This window comes from Giraffa tippelskirchi, chromosome 8 (assembly GCF_054371585.1).
Source record: "Giraffa tippelskirchi isolate mGirTip1 chromosome 8, T2T-mGirTip1v1.2.pri, whole genome shotgun sequence".
Taxonomy (NCBI): domain Eukaryota; kingdom Metazoa; phylum Chordata; class Mammalia; order Artiodactyla; family Giraffidae; genus Giraffa; species Giraffa tippelskirchi.
This window is the reverse complement of record NC_137282.1, coordinates 136,636,298-136,655,577: the sequence shown is the minus strand read 5'-3', so window position 1 is coordinate 136,655,577 and position 19,280 is coordinate 136,636,298. Positions and strand designations below refer to the sequence as shown.

Sequence of the window (19,280 nt, the reverse complement as noted above, 5' to 3'; positions counted from 1 at the left end):
TCCCTAGCTTTCCTGGCTGTCCAACACATGGAATATTTTATTACTTCCCACATGCCCCAACTGAATATAGGCTTCACCAGGGAAAGATTTTGTGTTGCTTCATTCATTGCCACTGCCCAGTGCCTAGAATCGTGTCTGATGCTCAGTAAGGGCTCAATACATTTTGTTGAATGAATAAATCAGCATCTTCAGATACAGGCTAAGATGAAGGAAGAGGGCATTTTTGGCTTTGTGATTTTTTTGTGTATTCCTCTGAGAAATGAAAGAAAAGATTATTAGTTGTCCTCACAGCATCAGTGAAATTGATATCTTCCATCTGGAAAACCATCTACTGTCTTGACAGAGTTTGCCCTTGGTAAACAGTTCCTCCATTAACCGTGAGACCTTTGCACGGTGGTTTTTCGCAGCTCCCTAGATTCATCTGAGCTTGTAATGATTGCCTATTGAAACTTCAACAAGATAGTGATGAATTCTGCCTTGGAAACCACTTTAGGGTTTCAGATGAAATTGAAACAGTTCCCCCAGCTTTTTACCTCCACAGGGAAGGAGTATTTTTAACTTGGGGCAAACCAAGTTCCCGTCGTGGATGAAGCAGTTTTCTTTGTGATGCTTTTGGGAGTGATCGCTGTGGATACAGTGTGTTTTTATTTTTTTTGACCATGCAGGATCTTAGCTCCTCCACCAGAAATTGAACCTGTGCCCCCTGCAGGGGAAGTGCAGAGTCTTAACCACTGGGTTGCCAGGGAAGTCCCGATAGAGCATGTTCTAACCATCCTATGACATGCTGGTTACTGCAAAACACGTTCATGTGTGGGGTGTCTGCTTTTAGGAGCATTGACTGTATTATCAGGCCAGACAGACCGTGGCTTGGATAGCTTATCTCTGGAGGAGGTTTCCACCCTGGTGGGACTTCTTTGCCTCATGAGCTCTGGGCTCTGATGTGCAAACGGTGGACCACCCTCCGTGGAACCCCTGGCAGAGGGAGAGGCTCTTACACAACAGCTGGGTTCCTGTGCCGGGAAGCCTGGGTTCCCCTCACTGATAGCCACATGTTGGCCTGACTTCTGGTCATGATAAAGATTGTCAATCTGGCCGTACCACACAGCAAGGATGTGATAGCCTTTGGTCCCTCACCTTCTCAGGAGTTTAAGTTACAGAATAAGGGGATGATAAATGGTGGGGGTGAGCAGTTTAGGCAAGAGGGACGGGATGACAGAATGGCTCCCATTCATTCATTCCTTCATTCAGAGATACTCATTGTACTTTTTATTATTGCTAGGTTCTGGGAGTTGGTGGGGATAGTGGTGATGAGAGCAGGCATGGGGCTCAGGCAAAAGATGTCCAGAAAAGGCATCTCTGAGAACATGACCGTTGTACAGGGCATCATGGAATGCTAAAGCTAGGCTTTTATTCAGCTTTCTGAACTTGACCTACATTGCTCTATACAAACATTTTATGTGTTGTGTCCATCTTTGCCATGTGTCTGCTGTTGGCAAACTTGAGATTACAACATGTGTTGATGAAGAGCATGTTTGGGGTGAGGAGTCAGGCTGGGGATAGAAGTGAAGTGGTTTTGAGCTCCTATGTCCTGTTTTCCATATGTATGTCTCAGGAGACTGTGTGTGTGTGTTTGGGTTTAGAAACCAGCACAGGCATAACTGTGGAGTCATCTATCCTGGGAAGAGTTTGTGTACTAATTGCCTCCATGAGAGGTTTTTCATTATTTGTACCTCCTCTTCCCCCACTTCTTTTTTCTAGAAGGATAATGAGAACTGCTATACATTTCACAAGGATGGGAGATGCAGTGGAAATCTTTTTAAATGAGAATGTAGTACCAGCAAAAAGCTTATACTAAACACATTCATCCCTTCGATGTACTCACTCCTGTACCTCATGGTTGTATGGCATGAAATTCAGAGGGCTGTATCGTGGGGTCCACCCGACCTCTGTTTCCTTCAGCTCTGTCATCACCCTTTTTTGTGTCTCTTCCAGGGAAGGCTTTACTGTGGCTTCTTAATGATGACACTCTTCAGATGTTTATCTCCAAAAGGAAGGAGCTTTAATACTTTCTCTTACAAAAGTCAGTTCAGGTTGTTATTAAAAGAGGAGAAACCCTTTTTTGCATGCTGGCATTGCCATGGAGCTTTAAAAGAAATGAGCCTCCAGTGAGGGTTGTCGCCCAGATTATATCTAACTCAGGGTTTTATAATGTTTGGGAAAATACTGTGTTTTTCACGATAACCTCATGCCTTTTTCTTGAGCTCCCTCAGGGTGGAGCTGGGCAGTCTGCTCACTCAGAAGAGGGAGCCCCTGAGTGCTGTCTTGATGCCCTACGTGTGGCAGGGGAGGCAGCACTGACCTTTCACCTGCCCCTCTCTGTAGGTGGCTATTGTCTTGTGCAATGATTCCCCTTCGGACACATACTAGAGAGCTTTCAAGAAACCCAGGAGGCTAGGATGCTGGAGCCTGGCTTCATCGTTCAGTGCCCGTGATCCTGGTGCTAACAGCCTCTGTCTTTGTAGAACTCCTCCTACTTTTCAGGTTCGTTGCTCCAGTGACCCTGGTCCAGAAGTGGAAGAGACAGAGGAAGGAGAACCAGGGTGCTTTATGGTTTTAACACTTGACCCCATCCATCTCCTTACCCGGCCTATGAGATAAGAAGTGGTATTTTCATTTTACTGATGAGGACACTGAAATCTTAGAAGTCATTTGCCCCAAAGTCACATGACTAACAAGTCATAGAGTATGAAACCGTATCTTGGGATTAGCAAGTTTGTGATCTTTCTACTACTTGCACCTTAAAAATCACAAGCCATTTCCCTTGGGCCAGGGCCACCTTCTCAGATGCAGCCCCTGACTAGTACAGCCCCTGGTTTATAAGACTTGACTCCTTCAGTGACTTCTTTAGAAACTTTTGCCATTCCCCAGAGCTCTAGGACCTGCAAACACAAGAAAAGTGAAGTTAACCTCATTGCCCATCAATCAGCACTTTCATAGGTTGACAACTATATTGCTTTTCAACCTAAGGAAAAAGAAGTTCGGCTAAAGAAGTTAATATTAATTCAACACATAGTGACCGTCTTCAATGAAAATTCTCAGAACTCTGATGGACAGATGACCAGGGCACCCTGCCAAGCAGGGACTTGGTCTCAATTTCACTAGCATTTCACAGTGAGGTTAATCACTGGGGTAGGAACTTTCATTTTTGTGTGTGTGTGTGTGTTTTAACACAGTGCTTTTCTAAGTCTTTTTGCCATTTGATACTTCAATCTTTTAACTGATGAGAATGTAGTACCAGCAAAAAGCTTATGCTAAACACATTGTCTCTTCGCTGTTTTCATCCCGTACATCCTGGTTTAAAGCAGTTTAAACTGCTACCATTTCAGAGGTGGGAGAACTACAGCACATGGGCTCATTTGTGTTGCTTATGGCTGCTGTCACCTAACAACAGAATTGAGAACCTGCAACAGGGATTGTGTAGTTCTCAGTATTTACTCTTGCCCTGTACAGAAAAAGCTTGCTGAAACTTCCTTTTTTTTTTTTTTTTTTTTAAAGGGACCATAGTTTAAAGAACTACAGTTTGTATCCTCAGAGAAAAACTTACCCAGCATCTGCTTGGTCAGTAATAACAGGCCAGGAAGAAGCACACAGGTCATGGCCAACCCTGAGTGCATTCATGTGTGGACTGTGCCCTAGGAGCAGAATTCAAGTGAATAATAATGTTCCTCTTTGACACCACATTCCATATGATCCACAGCAGAGGTACCACGAACTAGCTAGGCAGCCTTGAACTGGTCACTAATCTTACTCCGTGAGATTCCTCGCCAATAAAATTAAACACACAAAAAATTTATATATCTCACATAATAGTATGTGTATATATGAGTTATATATCAATACATGTCTATAGAAGTGTTTTATATATATGTTACATATGTAGCTTTAAAAGGAGTAATAAAATAAAAATAAATATCAAATACAGTAATAAAATACAAAGACCTGTTCTCCCACCATGCAGCTTTGGAAGTTGAACCTTGTGAATACCTTTGAAGTCCCCTCTGTGCCTGTCAGTAATGCCCCCTTTCCTCCCCAGAGGTAGTGATCTCAGTTAGTTTAATCATTCTACTGCATTTCCTATATCTGTATTATTGATTTTGCCTGAAACTTTTTTTTCTAAACAAAGAACACTTTCAGATCCCATCAAATTTTGTGCTCCATCGGCATGACTTCATTCTCTTGGTGCTAAACTCTTTGTCTTAAAATCTCACAAGGGCTTTCAGTCCAGCAAACACAGTGAACACACAGTGGCTGCCCAGTGAATACTCTTGAAATATTCTGTAGGTTTTTCTTTTCCCTTTGGTGGCGACAGTGGGATTGGGGGCAAGGTATGCCTAGAGTCATGGGCTAGTTCAGACTGGTCTTCTCCTGTGGTGGTCTGTGATCCTGTGCTAGGCTGAGAGGCTGGGGTCTCCAGAGCCAGTGGTTGCCTCCGCCCGTCTTTGTCTTTACCGGCTCTACAGGGGGAGGGGCCAGGCTGGCTCAAATGAGTTGACTCCATGTTTACATAGTAGAAGAATAAGGTGAAACCTGATTCATGGCCCTTAAATTTAGCTTCCAGTCAATCTTAGTTGAAGGAAAATCTCATTGCACCCATTCTTCGTGTTTTCCTTTTTTTTTTTTTTGTAATTTTTGTGGCTGAAAAAAAAGTATAAATGCTAGCTTTCGGAAGAAGGAGCTATTGTTAAGCGTAAGCCTTTTAAACTCTGTAATTACTCCATAAAGCCTGCATGTTTGCATCAGAAATGCATTTCGTCTCAAGTTGTAATGCCCAGTGTATGGAGCATTTATAATGATGGGGTACTTCCAAAAATAAATCGACTCTATAGAAAATGTTAATCAGCTCATCCCCAGGGACCATCCTGAGTATCTCCATTGTACAGATGAGGAAATGAACATGACAGTTAGTGGTTTGCCCAAAGCCACACTGTCACTGGCATCACGAAGATTTAAGCAAAGGTCCCACGTACAAGAAAGCACAGTCATGTTTCCATGCAAGACACTGTGGGCCTTCCTCAAATTGACCTACATTAAGATTCAGGGACGAAGAAGCCTTTTGGTGTTTGGAAGAAGTGACTACATCAACCACAAAGAACTGGTTTGCTTCTGAAAGTTACCTGTGGGGTTTTAAATAGGACTTTTTTTTTTTTTTTGAGGAGTCTGTTTGCTTGAAATCAAAAGCTGTGTATCTGGCTAAAGATTGCTATGAAAACTAAAAAGTGCATTTCACACTGCCAGGGAAAATAGTGTGAGAAGTACAGTCATTTCTCAAAGTGTGGTGTCCCACTTTTATAGTTTTCAAGAAAGCAGCCTGCTACCAGGCATTTACTTTCCAAAACCATTTTCAGGGGATTGGTTCAGGATATTCACACAGTCTTCCAAATCATCTGCCTCAGTGGCGTGGTGTGACTGAGGAAGGGTTTCCACAGCTCTGCAAACCACAGAGTCTTCCATTTACAAGGACTCTTCTGGAATTCTTAGTCCTCTTTTCTTAGGCAAAAATTGATAGTTTATTTTATAAATATTTTCCTCAACAACTGATTGAAGCAAAAAACATTTGTTTTTTCCCCCTCTCCTGACTAACCTCTAGTTAATTGAAAAATTCAATTAACCATCCTGGTAAACTCTTCCTCCTTTGCTTTCTTCCCCAAGCTTCACTTGGGAAGTTAACTCCATTTTTTTTTTTTTTTTGAGTAGTAAATGTTTTAAAGACTTTTTTTCAACATTTTTATTTTAAAAACTGAAGTATAGTTGATTTACAATGTTGTATTAGTTTCTGGAGTACACCTAAGTGTTTCAGTTTAATACATATATATTCTTTTTCAGATTTTTTTCCATTGCGGTTTATTACAAGGTATTGAATATAGTTCCCTATGCTATACAGTAGGACCTTGTTGCTTTTCTATTTTTTATATAGTAGTTTGTATCTGCTAATCCCAAACTCCTAATTAATTCCTCCCTCACTCCCTTTCCCCTTTGGTAACCATAAGTTGGTTTCTACATCTGTGAGTCTGTTTGTTTTGTAACTAAGTTCATTTATGTCATGTTTTAGATACCACATATAAGTGGTACCATATGTTATCTGTCTGTTTCTGACTTAGTATGATAATCTCTAGGTCCATCTATGTTGCTCAAATGGCACTATTTCATTTTTTATGGCTGAGTGGTATTCCACTGTGTATATATATACCACATCATCCTTGCTAGCTACAGTTAGCCAAGACATTGTTAGCTATAATAACTCTGGTATCTGGGCATGTGAGTATGGCTATTGAAAGACATGGTGTTGACTCAGAGGACTCATTCCCCTGTGGTAGTAACTACTAGAGCCCTCACTGTGGGGTTATATTGGATAAATTTGGGCAAAGCCGATGCATAATTGCAGAGAGAAGGTGCCTTATAGAGGAGGACACCAAATTTTGCCATTCAGGGAAGCCCCTACTTCACAGCAGGTGGATGCCAGGTGCTTATCCTAATTTTTGACCCCAAGATTTGATTTTGGCATTTCACACTCTGATCATCAGATCTGGAAACTGCAGATCCACACTGATGGGTTTACAAGTAACCAGTGAGCTAGAATGGCTCGGTATCCAGTGAGTTGGGTTCAAAATCCAACCTGCCTACCTTTGTAATATTGGGCAAATTATCTTATTTTTCTGTTTTTTTTTTTTTAACACAGACAATTGAAATGTTAATACTTTATAAAAATGTTACAGGAGCTAAGGCCTTCACATAATATCTGGAAGATAATAACTGTTGTTATTATACTGTCATTTTGCTGATGTCTTAATTATAACTGCAAGTCAACTTAGGAGACTGAATAATAATAGATGAGAAAGTTGCCTTTTGAGTATAGTATTTTAAAGCGTGAGAAGTTAAGGAATTGGACTGGATCAGAGATGAGTGTTTTGTCATTTTGTGTATTGGACACCATAGCCTCGACTCTCAACACCCTTTACCCAGACAGTGCTGGATTAACTGTAATTTGAACCTGTGGCTTACCTTTTTCTAGACTTCATGAAGTCACCTTTTTTTTTTCATCTGGGAGCCTCTAATTTATTTGATTCCAGTTTTTAGAAGCAAATAAAGGAATCACCTTGAGTACTTTTGAGTTTGGCTTTCAAAACATCTTTAAGGGGTGATTTATTATTCTTCCAAGTTGCTGCTCCTTCTGGTTCCACTTTCCCGAGGTGAGGTTTGCAGGAGAGGGGCTAACTCATCCCAAGGATGGGTGGTGTATGCCAAGTGCTTCTAGAAGACACTGCATTCCCTTGACTAGAGCATGGGAAAGCATGCTTCTTTAAGTCTGTTAAAACAGAACGGCCTTCTATAAAGACCTCACATTTTTGTATTTTTTCTTTGTTTTGTGTCTGATATAGGTATAGACATCCTGAAGCTGGTAGCAGCCCAAGTGGGAAGCCAGTGGAAGGATATCTATCAGTTTTTGTGCAATGCCAGCGAGAGGGAGGTGGCCGCTTTCTCCAACGGGTACACGGCGGACCACGAGCGTGCCTACGCAGCGCTGCAGCACTGGACCATCCGGGGCCCCGAGGCCAGCCTGGCCCAGTTAATTAGCGCCCTGCGCCAGCACCGGCGCAACGATGTGGTGGAGAAGATCCGCGGCCTCATGGAGGATACGGCCCAGGTAACGCAGCCCAGCTGTCTGTCCTTCCCACTAACCTTTAGGTCCCTGAACTCCAGATTTTACCAGGTATATGTCAGAAGAGAAAAGAACTGCTCGTTGGTATTTAGCGTCACACACACACGCACTCACATCTCTTCTGGGCAGTGCTTCTAAGCGGTTTTCCATTAATCATCTAGAGAACTTTTAAAAAATTCTGGTACTTGGACCTCACTGTAGACCAAATTAGAATTTCTGAGGAGAGGACTCAGAACGAGTACTTTTAGGAATCAGTATATTTAAAAGCTCTGTAAGTGCTTCTGATGTACAAAACTGAGAATCTTTGCCTTCGGGATGGATTCTGGCATCAAACTGTACATCTAGATCTATGCCTTGTTTCCCAATTTACGGTTTCATTTTGCATAACACGCTTTGAACAAAAGCAAGAAGGAAGACTTTTTTCTATTCCCTTCCTCTAACAGAGGATGTTTTCTGTGATGTGGTTTAAGAAGGCTCCCTCTTACCACCAAGTAACCCCGAGGATGCAGGTGGGCCTGGCAGTGTTTAGTAACAAGATTGCTATTTCTCCCTGGGCTTGTCCAATCAGTGTCTCAGATGAAACTGAGGGGACCCGGGAGGGTGATTTATGTATGGTCGTTGGTCCATGAGCCCCGGTTTTGGCATCAGAAAGCACTGGATAGGAACTCTGGCTCTGACACTAGCTGAGTGACCAAGTGTGTGTTACTTCAACTTTCTCTGCCTCTGTTATCTCACTTGTCACCCGAGTTCATTAAGACTAGGAATAAAGTATATAAAATGCCTGACCTACTGAAGGTGTTCTACATAGCATAGTTATAGTCATGATGTATTTACTTAGCTCTTCCTTAATCATAAGGTACTTCTCCGAAAGGCCGTGAATTAACTACAAATTTGGCTATTGAATCATAGTTCTCAGATTTCAATTGAAGTTTTGCAGTGTATTCTCAAAGAAAAACACTGCCGCTGAGACTTGATAAAATCCACTTATAATTTAAAAGACCATTTTGCCTGTGTTCTTTTCCGTTGGTCCAAACTCATTACCTAAAAGAGTGAGGGAGAGAGTTTTTCCCTGGTCCACTCTAATCTGCTATCATTCTGCACATTTGTATATCAAGGGACTCAATTTTATATATTTAAGAAGTCCAAATGCCTTCATCTTTCTATACTAGTAGTGTAGTGTTTCTTCATTATTGAACTAAACATTCATCAGGTGAATCTTTTATCTAAATGACTGGATAAAAGTTCATTGGTGCTAATGGACTCTGAAGGTAGTCTTTAAAGCTCCTAGTATATTTTTTTTAATTTATTTTTAATTGAAGGATGATTGCTTTACAATCTTGGTGTATTTTTAACTTTTTTGAAACGTGGAAGTTCAGAAAAAAAGATTTGCTAATAGAGGCAGGGGTAAACATTGAAAGGCACACACGGTGTCTTGTGACTTTCTGAGAAACCATCTCAATTAAATATGGTTCACAACTAAAACAAGGCTTTGAGTAGCTGGATTTGGGGAAAGAAAAGGGAGATGCTTGACCTCTAATTAAATAAAATGACTGCAGTTCAAACAAAGGGATTCAGGAGGTAAAACATTGTGCTTCCTTGGAGTGTCAACCTTAAGGAAAAAACTGTTAGGGCAGGCAGCAGATTGAAGAAGGATTTAAATACTTGGGAATAAGTCACTGGATCACCTTGATATTGCCTCCAAAAAAGAGAAAATATAATTGATGCAGTGATAGGATTTGGTTAAATGGAATATTTAATAATGTGGAAGGATGATCATGAGGTATTGTTAAGGGTTCAGAAGAAGGTTTCTCATTAGGAAAAACAAATATAAACATAGGAAAATGAAAAAGCATAAATGCTAATATTATGCTATTAAATTTAGGCAGTAGAATTGGAAGTGATTTTTAAAATTATTTTTTATGATGAAAATATTATTTTGTGATTTAAAACATTTTAAAAAATGACAGCTGAAAGGATGCACGAGAAAGACAGGTAGGGCTTTGTTTTACTGTGCTAACTTGAAAGAGGGAACCATCCTTGTTTTAATTGAGGAAGAGCCAACAGTGGTTTATGTGCCAATCCATTCTTTCTTGGGAGGACTGGCTCAGGTTTGCGATGTTGGGTCAGATTTGCCTAAAACTTATTTCATTTTTGGTTGCTGCACATTTGTCTCCTCTTTCTTTGTGTACACTCAGCAATCATTTAGAATTTGGTCCTAGTCTTTAAGGTACTTTCTTTTTGGGGGTGGTAATGATGGTAGTGGAGTATCATCTACACCAGGTGACCTTGGCAAGTGACCTTGGTATATTTCTCTGATGGTTCCATTGAGTTCCATCAGTGGAGCACTTGTCTTATTCCAGGCTCTGTCCTAGGTCCTGGGAAAGGTGGGCCCAAAGATGCAGACTCCATGGAGGAGACTGCATGTCAGGGAGAGTAGTTTTTCCCTTGTTCATATCTCCTCCATATTTATATAAAATATTCTAGTATCTATTTTCTGTTGTTTATTTTTTAAGAGACAGTAGCACCAAAACATTCTGTAGCTCTCTCCTTGGTTCTAGTGTGGCCTGCATTTTGGGATGGAGGCTGAGAAGACAGAAGCTTCTTGTTCCATGTTTTAATTATGTCCATCATTGTCTGGCAGTGTTGTGGACCCAGCTCTGATTCTAATTTTGATAGCCAATGAGCATGGATTTCTGGTTGCCAGCTCTTATTAATGGCGCAGCTTGTTCCTAGTTTATCTCTGAGATTTGTGGAGTCAAACACGAGAATCAGAGATCACAGGGGGCCTAATTGAGACTTAGTTTTTCCATTTTCTGGTGGACTTCTTTTCTGTGTGTATGGTGGTACTGCTGGCGATTTGAGACTTTGCCCCAGGAGTTAATGGGCACTTAATGTGTAAAAATGACTTTGTGTGTGTGTTTAAAATGGTTAATGTTTTTTTCCTGTTCACGAGCCTGAGTACACCTATGTTATGTTCCACTTAGAGGATTGGTCCTGGTGTTCCTTTTGGTTACCTCTGTCAGGAACAGCTGGTCCATTATTAACCTTGATGGCCTATTAGCCATTTTTGTATTAAACACATCCAGAGTCTGATTTTAAAACAAAATTATACATTAACAAATTATAAGTACAATTTACTTTATGGTGTACTGTTCTTTGAGTTTTTTTAAAGACCATTTTTTAGAGCAGTTTTAGGTGTAAAACCAAATTGAGAGGGAAATTGCATGCACCGCCTCCCCCTCATTCACCATTGGTATCAGTCAAAAGAGAGGTGTCAGGGGTATCAGTAAAAGAGTTTTTACCAAGAGGGAACCTATAATGACATGTCATAATCATCCAAAGTCCATAGTTTACCAGAGGTCACTCTTGGTGCTGTACATGTCCTGTGGGTTTGGGTAAATGACGCTTGTCCATCATTATCATACAGAATGTTTTCACTGGCCAAAAAATTCTCTATGGTTTACCCATTTCTCTCTTCCCCACTACCCACACCTCCCCCCATCAACTGCTAACCTTTTTCAGTGTCTCTTACAGTTTCGCCTTTTTCAGAACGTCATGTAGTTGGAATCGTGGAGTGTTTGCCTTTTCAGATTGACTTCTTTCACTCAGTCATCTGCCTTTCAGCTTCCTCCATGTCTGTTTATGACTTGATAGCAGATTTGTTTTTAGTGCTGTTTCATTGTCTGGATGTATCACAGTTTATTTATTCATTCACCTGCCTGACTCTTTCCTTATCTGAAGCGTGGCCTGAGTTTTTCAGCACACTCTTCTTTCAAGTTCAATATCAAAATGGACCCCAGCCTTCCAGAATCATCTCTATTCTTTCCTTCCCAGGCATGAACTTTTGAGAGAAGCAGCAAAGGACAGTAGTTGGAAGTTACTGGGACTTTGCCAGAACTCTTTAAAAAACAAAACAAAAGCCTAATACAACTTTCCAAATTGTATGTTGTCTCTTTTTTCCATCCTTTTACTTTTTTTTCCCCCTGTGGCTTATAAAGAAAGCCTTTTGTAAGTAAATATATTGAAGGTTTTAAAAAATCTATTCTAGCAGTTTTGTTGTTTAGAAAATTTCAGTGTGGTAACATTTTTTAATGTAATTTAAAAACGCTTTCTTTAGTCATATATTTGGGTTTAAATGTACCATCTTATTATTTTTTATATTTGTCTTATCTGTTCTCTTCCCCTTTTCCTTTCTTGTTAATAAGGTGTTTTTATTATTCTACTTTTCCTCTCATTAACTTCTTAGTTACACATTTTCTTTACTCTACTTTTAATGGATACCCCAGAGATTACAACACACAGTTAAATTATGAACCATTTTATAAATGTGTACTTTTTATTATTTTCCGGACAACACAACAGCCTTAAAAGACTTTAAACATATTTATCCTTCTCTTGTATTGTGTTTTTGTTGTCATACATTTTATTTTTTTAAGTTATTATTAATTTTTGTTGGAGTATAGTTGTTTTGCAATGTTGTGTTTGTTTCTGCTGTACAGCAAAATGAATTAGCTATACGTATGCATATATCCCCTCTTTTTTGGATTCCCTTTCCATTTAGGTCACCACAGATCCCTGAGTAGAGTTCCCTGTGCTATAGAGTAGGTTCTCATGAGTTATCTATTTTGATACATAGTATCAATAGTGTGTGGACTTCCCTGGCAGCTTAGTGGTAAAGAATCCATCTATCAATGCAAGAGATGGAGGTTCAGTCTTTGGGTCAGGAGGATCCTCTGGGGAAGGAAATGGCAACCTTACTCCAGTATTCTTGCCTTGTCCATCTCATGGACAGAGGAGCCTGGTGGGCTACAGTCTAGGGGGTCACAAAGAGTCAGACACAACTTAGCAACTAAACAATAACATCAGTAGTGTATATATTTCAATCCCAGTATCCCAGTCTGTCCCCATGGTATCCATATGTCTCTTCTCTTTGCCTGTGTCTCTGTTTCTGCTTTGTAAATATGTTCATCTGTATTATTTTTCTGGATATCATATATAAGTGATATTATATATTTGTTTTTCTCTTTCTGACTTACTGTCATACATTTTAACACCACACATTTCTTAGCCTCCCAAAGGCATAATTATTATGATCTTACACAGTCACACTCCATGTAGATTTACCTGCTTACTGATTTTTTTCTGTTGTCCATTCCCCATGTCTGCCTGAGATCCTTTTTCTTTGGCCTAAAGAATACTTAGCATTGGTTTCCAGCAATAAACTCTTGTCTTTCTTCATCAGGAAAATGCCCACTGACTAAATAAATTGCATTATTTGGGCTTTGTTTTTGAAGGCGAGCCAGAAAATGGAACTTAAGCTTGACAGTTATTTTTCTTTCAGTACTTTCTAGCCCAAGTTTAAGTTTCCCCTGCTAAATAGCAAGGGAGAGGATGCAATTTTATTTTTAAATCTGTATTACATAATAAATTGCATGGGCAATATTATGCCAGGCACTTTGGGCAATGCAAAGACAGGGAAGACAGAGTCATTGCTGTCAGAGAAACTTACTGTTGTAGGGAAGAAAGGTGTAATCTTTTATCCAAGGGAGTAAACCCAGGGGGGAGGCAGGAGGGAATTGGTGGGTGTGCAGTTTATCAACATAAAGGCTCCAAGTCAGGATGTCAGTGTGAAGAGTGTGCCGGGTTAAATTCCTGTCCAGGCAATGTATCACTAGTCAAATACTTGGCATTACTGACTTGGTTTTTTCATGAGAAAATGGGAACACCCTTAGTGCCTGTCCTCTGAGCTGTTATGAAATTAGGTGAGTGTGACCCAGAGAAAGCCCTTGGTGAATTTTTACCGTGAATCACTGCAATTATTCCCAGGCTCTAGAGGCGCAAGAGAGACGGAAGAATATTCTTGACTAGCTCCAACTCACGTATCAATAGATTCTTTAAATCCTGAACACGAAGGGTTACTCAGTGTCGGATGGGGAGAGACTGCCAAGTTCAAAACTGCTTGATGGGTAGACGGTTGAGCATGAGGGTTGCCATCTGCATTCAGTGCCCAAGAACTGGAAATTCCAGCTAGTTGTAAATATTTATTCTTTAACTGCCTGAGTGAGTGTTCCGAGGCTGGCAGGAATGTTTTCTCTAGTGAAGAAACAAAGGAGATGGTGTATGTAGACAACGCCTGCTCTTTCAAGGGCTGTCAGAAAAGGATACAAAATTGAGCAACTGGATTTCTAGGTTTCCTTTTATGTTGTTGCTGGTTTTTTGTTTTTTTTTTTCCCCTGGGATCTTTTTATATTCAAATAGGCTTACCCAGCGTACTTGTTTTCCTTTCTTCCCCCCTCATCTTGGACTTGCTTCTTTCTCTATAGGAAACCTTAGGCAAATGACTTCTCTGTCTCCTATTTTTCTATTTAAAATGGGAATTTAAGTGGGTTTTTTTTTTTTTTTTAGCATTAAATCAGATAATAGCTTATTAAACTATGGGATGTAAAAAAGTAGGGTATGAAAGTGATGCTTACTGGCTAGGTTCAGAAGTCATGGTGATTTGAATTTCCCAGCCTTCCATTAGAGTTTCATTTTGAGAAAGGGAGGAAAAAGGAATTTTATGTACAGTTAAAAATGATAAACAAGGTCGTATCATGTAGCACAGGGAACTATTAATATATTCAATATCTTGTAATAAACCATAATGGAAAAGAATATGAAAAAGGATGTATCTGTGTAACTGAATCACTTTGCTGTACATTGGAAACCAACCCAGTGTTGTAAATCAACTGCATTTCAATAAAAAGGGATGATCATATTAAAAACAACCACAATCATTTAAAACAGTATAAAGGATTACTTTAGCTGCCTGCTTTGACCAGAGATTCACAAAAACAAAGAGTTGGCATTGATCAGGCAGAGGGTTTGGGGTGTCTCAGCCCTCTCCCCCTCCTTTCATGAGATTAGCTAGATTAAAACCATACAGTAATGTACCAATTGGTGAATCTGAAGCCAGTATTGTTGTGGTTAATGTCTACATAGTAGAATGATTCTTTGTTAGAAATTCTTAATCCTTTCCAGAAACCACATTGGAGACCTTGGTCCCAGGGACAGAGTTCTCTCTCTCTCTCAACCATAGTGGACTCTGTGTTGGAGACAGAGTGGTTTTGCTCTGTATAATCCCTGGGAGAATCTTAACAGTGAGATGATGAGCACTGGCATTCTGTCTGTGAGAACAGTACCACTGCTTCTGCTGAAAAGGGAACTATAGTTACTAATTTTTTTTTTTTATCAGCTACAGCATGTAGCTATCTTGATCTACATTGTCCGAGAGCAGCTCTTTTCAGAAATTTAATATAGTGAGGGTGAGTGGAGGCAAATACCAGCTATACCTTTAGCTGTTGACTTTTTGGCTTTTCAGATTTGTCTTTAACTTGCCAGTTGACCGTCTCTTACAAAACAGGAATTACTGTCCCAGGGCCTTGAGATGTTAGCTAAACTGGCATGTATCAAGCCCCTGACTTCTGCTGTGTGGCCACTGCATGGAGGGTCATTTCAGGTCAAGTTACTTAATTTGCAGAATGTGACTGTGGGTTCTGGAGAACTTGCAGTATGGTGAGAAGGGGGCACTGTAAAGGCATTGCTGACACACAATAGGGCAGATACTTTGAGCGAAGCTCGTGTTTAAGGTGGCTGTTGTGTACAGAGGAGCCAGGCCTTTGAAGAAGCCTTTAGACATTTAACGACATTTCAGGCCATTCTACTTATTGTCATACTCCATGGTTTCATTCAGTTAGTCAACAATCTTTTGTTAAGCAACAGCTGTGTGCCTAGTACTGTATAAAGAAGAAAGGTGTGTGCCTTTCAACAGCTCACTCACTGAGATGGAGACACGTGTGCAAATAATGACAATTTAGTGGGATATGCAAATGTTATAATAGAAGTGTACACGAGGAATTATAACAGAAGATAAGGGTACTCAACCCACCACAATATACCTAGAAAATAAGAACAGATGTATATATTTTTATTTGAAAGTTGTTATTGTTTTTTTTAAGACAGACTCTAATTTCTTTCAAGATTATATTTTGGTCTTCTTGTCCAAGACTTGCTCATAAAGTTTCTGCCCAGGGATTCCCATCTGTTTTTTTACACTGAGGTCTTCTCAAACTTTTGACTCTACGAAGAACATGTATTTTACTTAGAATCTTGTTTCATTTGGTTCAGTAGCAAGCTTATCAGAACGTTCACTGTTCTGTAATAGGAAAGGTACAAGAATGAGGCTCCAATGTCTCACTTCACATCAAGTGCAGGAGTTGAAACTTTGAATCTCCAAGAACTAGTAAAAGGAGCCGACATAACCAACAATTAGACCTTTTCTTATAAACATCTGGTGAAATAGCATGTAAATAGTAGAGATAATGATTGTACATGCCCAGTCCTGCACTTGACATCTACTAGTGGGGCTCAGTACATCTTAGCTACTGTTTTCTGTGTTGGAATTTGAATTCCATACACTCCTTTTTCGACCCAAGCAATAGCACTCTACTTTCTGTAAATGCATATTATAGAGAAAGAGAACCAGTGTTTGCCGTATATCTGCCATGTCCCAAACCCTGTCTAGGTGCTTTGCATCTGCTTTTATCTAGCAAGCTTCATGGCCTTATGAGAAACAGGTATTAGAATTAACATATATTTCTGTGTTTTGTTGAAAACTGTGTCAGCCGTGTATGTACTACTATTATAGGTACCACTAAGAAAGCAATGAAAACATGGTGAATTATAGTTGCTAGATACAGCCCAATTTCAGAGATGTTGAAGAGTCTGACGTGTACAGGTGATAGAGGGAAAAGTCTGGGAGACAGATTCTTGGGATCTTGGGACTGGATACACCCTCCCTCCCCAACACACACATACTTACACATGCCTTTTTTTTTTAGTAGCCTTTACTTTTTTATTAATGAATATTTTTGTTTGGTTGCGCCATGTGACATGCAGGATCTTAGTTCCCCAACCAGGGATTGAACCTGTGCTCCCTACAAGTAAAAGCGCAGAGTCCTATCCACTGGACTGCCAGGGAAGTCCCTTTAGTAGCCTTTAAAGATGGGATGGTTTGACACAAGCAGTTTATTTAGCAAACACTAAAGGAACACCCATTTTGTTTCAATGTCTGTACTAGGCACTGGACATACTAAATGAAAACACACATTATATACAATGAAATACCACTCAGCTATTAAAAAAGAAGAATGAAATTTTGTCATTTGCAGCAACGTGGATCGACTTGGAGGGTGTTATGCTTAGTGAAATACGTCAGACAGAGAAAGACAAACACTATATAAATCACCTACATGTGGAATCTAAAAAAATACACCAAACAAGTGAATACAACAAAAAGGAATCAGACTCAAAGATAATAGAGAACAAACTAGCGGTTTGGAAGGGAAGCGGGGAGGAGCAAAGTAGAGATGGGGAAAGACAGGTTAAACTATTGGATGTAAGATAGGCTAAAAGGATATATTGTACAACATGGGGAATATAGCCAATATTTTGTAGTAACTGTAAATGAAAAGTAACCTTTCAAAATTATATAAAAAACAAAACACACACACACACACACCAAAATGCACAGAAAGAGAATCATCGCTCAAGATGCCGGCATTTTTTAGGAGGGGTGCATGTGTGAGCCAGATGTTGGAATATCCTCTATGAAATGGCCATACAGAGGACTTGAAATGGGCTTTTCTTTTTTTCTTGGGACAATGTCTCTACATCCAGAAAAGGCTGAGTCTATCAGTGAATAATAGAGATGGGGAGTGGGAGGTAAAACTATTTTCTGACCCTTTAATCCACACCCTTACTGGCTTCCTCAAAAAGTGCATTTGAGAGAAACAGAATCAATATTGTGAAAAGAAGCTTGTTTTCTCCATGCTGTATGTCATATGTTGTTTTTTTAAAGGCAAAACTCATATTCAGACAAAGTTTAATATCTTTTATATTAAAGATATGGCCTGGCTTCTCCATCCTATGTTCATGAGACTGTCTCTTGACCTGTTATAACCCAAGTGCCAAAAGCATATACACTTACTGTTAAGGAATCATATCTCAGTCAGCAGTAGGCTTTATTGTACACTAGTTAATTTCATCATTTTGATCACTTGCGCGTGCGTTCTCAGTCACTTCAGTTGTGTCCGACTCTGTGCGACCCTATGGACTGTAGTTCGCCAGGCTCCTCTGAAAATGGGATTCTCCAGGTAAGAATACTGAAGTGGGTTGCCATGCCTTTCTCCAGAGGATCTTTCCAACCCAGGCATCTAACCCGAGGTTCTTATGTCTCTTGCATTGGCAGGCGGGTTCTTTACCACTAGCGCCACCTGGTAATTGCTTATTCCTCACCATTTCCTTGGGGGAGAGACAGCTGTCACTCCTGATTTCCCCATTAATTTTTTGTTGTTGTTTTACAGAAGAAACTTTGATTTATCAACAGTTTGGGCTGAGTCAGGGGCAGGCTGAAACAACCAACCATTAAAATGGCTTAGGGGAAAAAGTACTAGGGAAAGAGATGGAGGAAGGGTTTTGCTTTTATTATCACTTATTTATACAATAAATAAGTGTCTTTTGAGAATGATATAAAACACAGAAGCCATACAAGAAAAATTCAACTACTTAATATGTATATAAGCCAGAAAACGCCATATACAAACCAAAGACAAAATAACAACTGGAAAAGTTGTTTGCAATATAGTGTTAAGTTCCTTTAATAATGAAGAGTTTTTGCAAATTAATTAAGAAACCAGTCATCCAAAAGAAAAATGGGTGGTTTGTGAACAAGACTGTGCACAGAAAAGAAATACTGAAGGCTCTTAAAGGTATAGGGATTTTTTTTTTTAACCTTGCTCAAAATAGAAAAATTCAAACTGAAACCTGCACAGAGATGCAATGTTAGCCTCTTAGACTGGCAAAGAGGGAAAGCTATAACTCCATTCTTGTGTTGTGAAGGGAATAAAGAAGGTGGAACAGTATCCAGTGTGAATGGGTGTGCACATGAGCCCGCCCCAGTGGAGGGCCATCTGGCATGTACCAGAGTACATGTGTTTTGACCATGGACAGTCCACTCCTAGGAATACATCTGACATACATTCTTTTTTAAAATTTAATTTATTGAGGTATATATTATAAATCAATGTTGTATAATTTGTATTGTACAAGAAAGTGTTTCAGTTTTATATATATATATATATATACACACACACATACATATACACATTCTTTTTCATATTCTTTCCCATTATGGTTTATCACAGGATATTGAGTATAGTTCCCTGTGCTCTACAATAGGACCTTGTTGTTTGTCCATTTTCTGTGTGGTAGTTTGCATCTGCTAATCCCAACCCCCCAGTCCACCCATCCTCCACCTCATCCTACGTATATCCTTACATACATCCTACATATGTGCAGAATGGTGCAGGTAAATTATTCACTGTAGCATCACTTGCTAATAACAAAAAGGTAGAAGCGACACAAATGCCCTTCAATAGAGAACTGGTTATGTAAGCTACGGAACATCCATACGTGGAACAGTACGCATTTATCAAAACCAGTGAATCAGCTCTTTATGTGCTAA

The 19,280-nt window shown here is 39.8% G+C and overlaps 1 protein-coding gene and 1 long non-coding RNA gene across 3 annotated transcripts in view; one reads left to right on the top strand and one right to left on the bottom strand.

The window, feature by feature from the left end:
• The window catches only part of TNFRSF21 (TNF receptor superfamily member 21), a 63,128-nt gene that overhangs the window by 29,298 nt on the left and 14,550 nt on the right, over window positions 1-19,280 (top strand). For both annotated transcript variants that reach the window (XM_081519713.1, XM_081519715.1), the window contains one exon: window positions 7,437-7,702. In XM_081519713.1, the coding sequence (XP_081375839.1) occupies window positions 7,437-7,702 (266 nt within the window). The remainder of the gene's footprint in view (window positions 1-7,436; window positions 7,703-19,280) is intronic.
• Window positions 1,247-7,559, bottom strand: LOC145517388 (uncharacterized). The gene is made up of 2 exons (XR_014062007.1): window positions 7,060-7,559; window positions 1,247-2,939 (listed from the first exon to the last, which is right to left on the bottom strand). It is a non-coding gene; the product is annotated as an uncharacterized LOC145517388 (long non-coding RNA).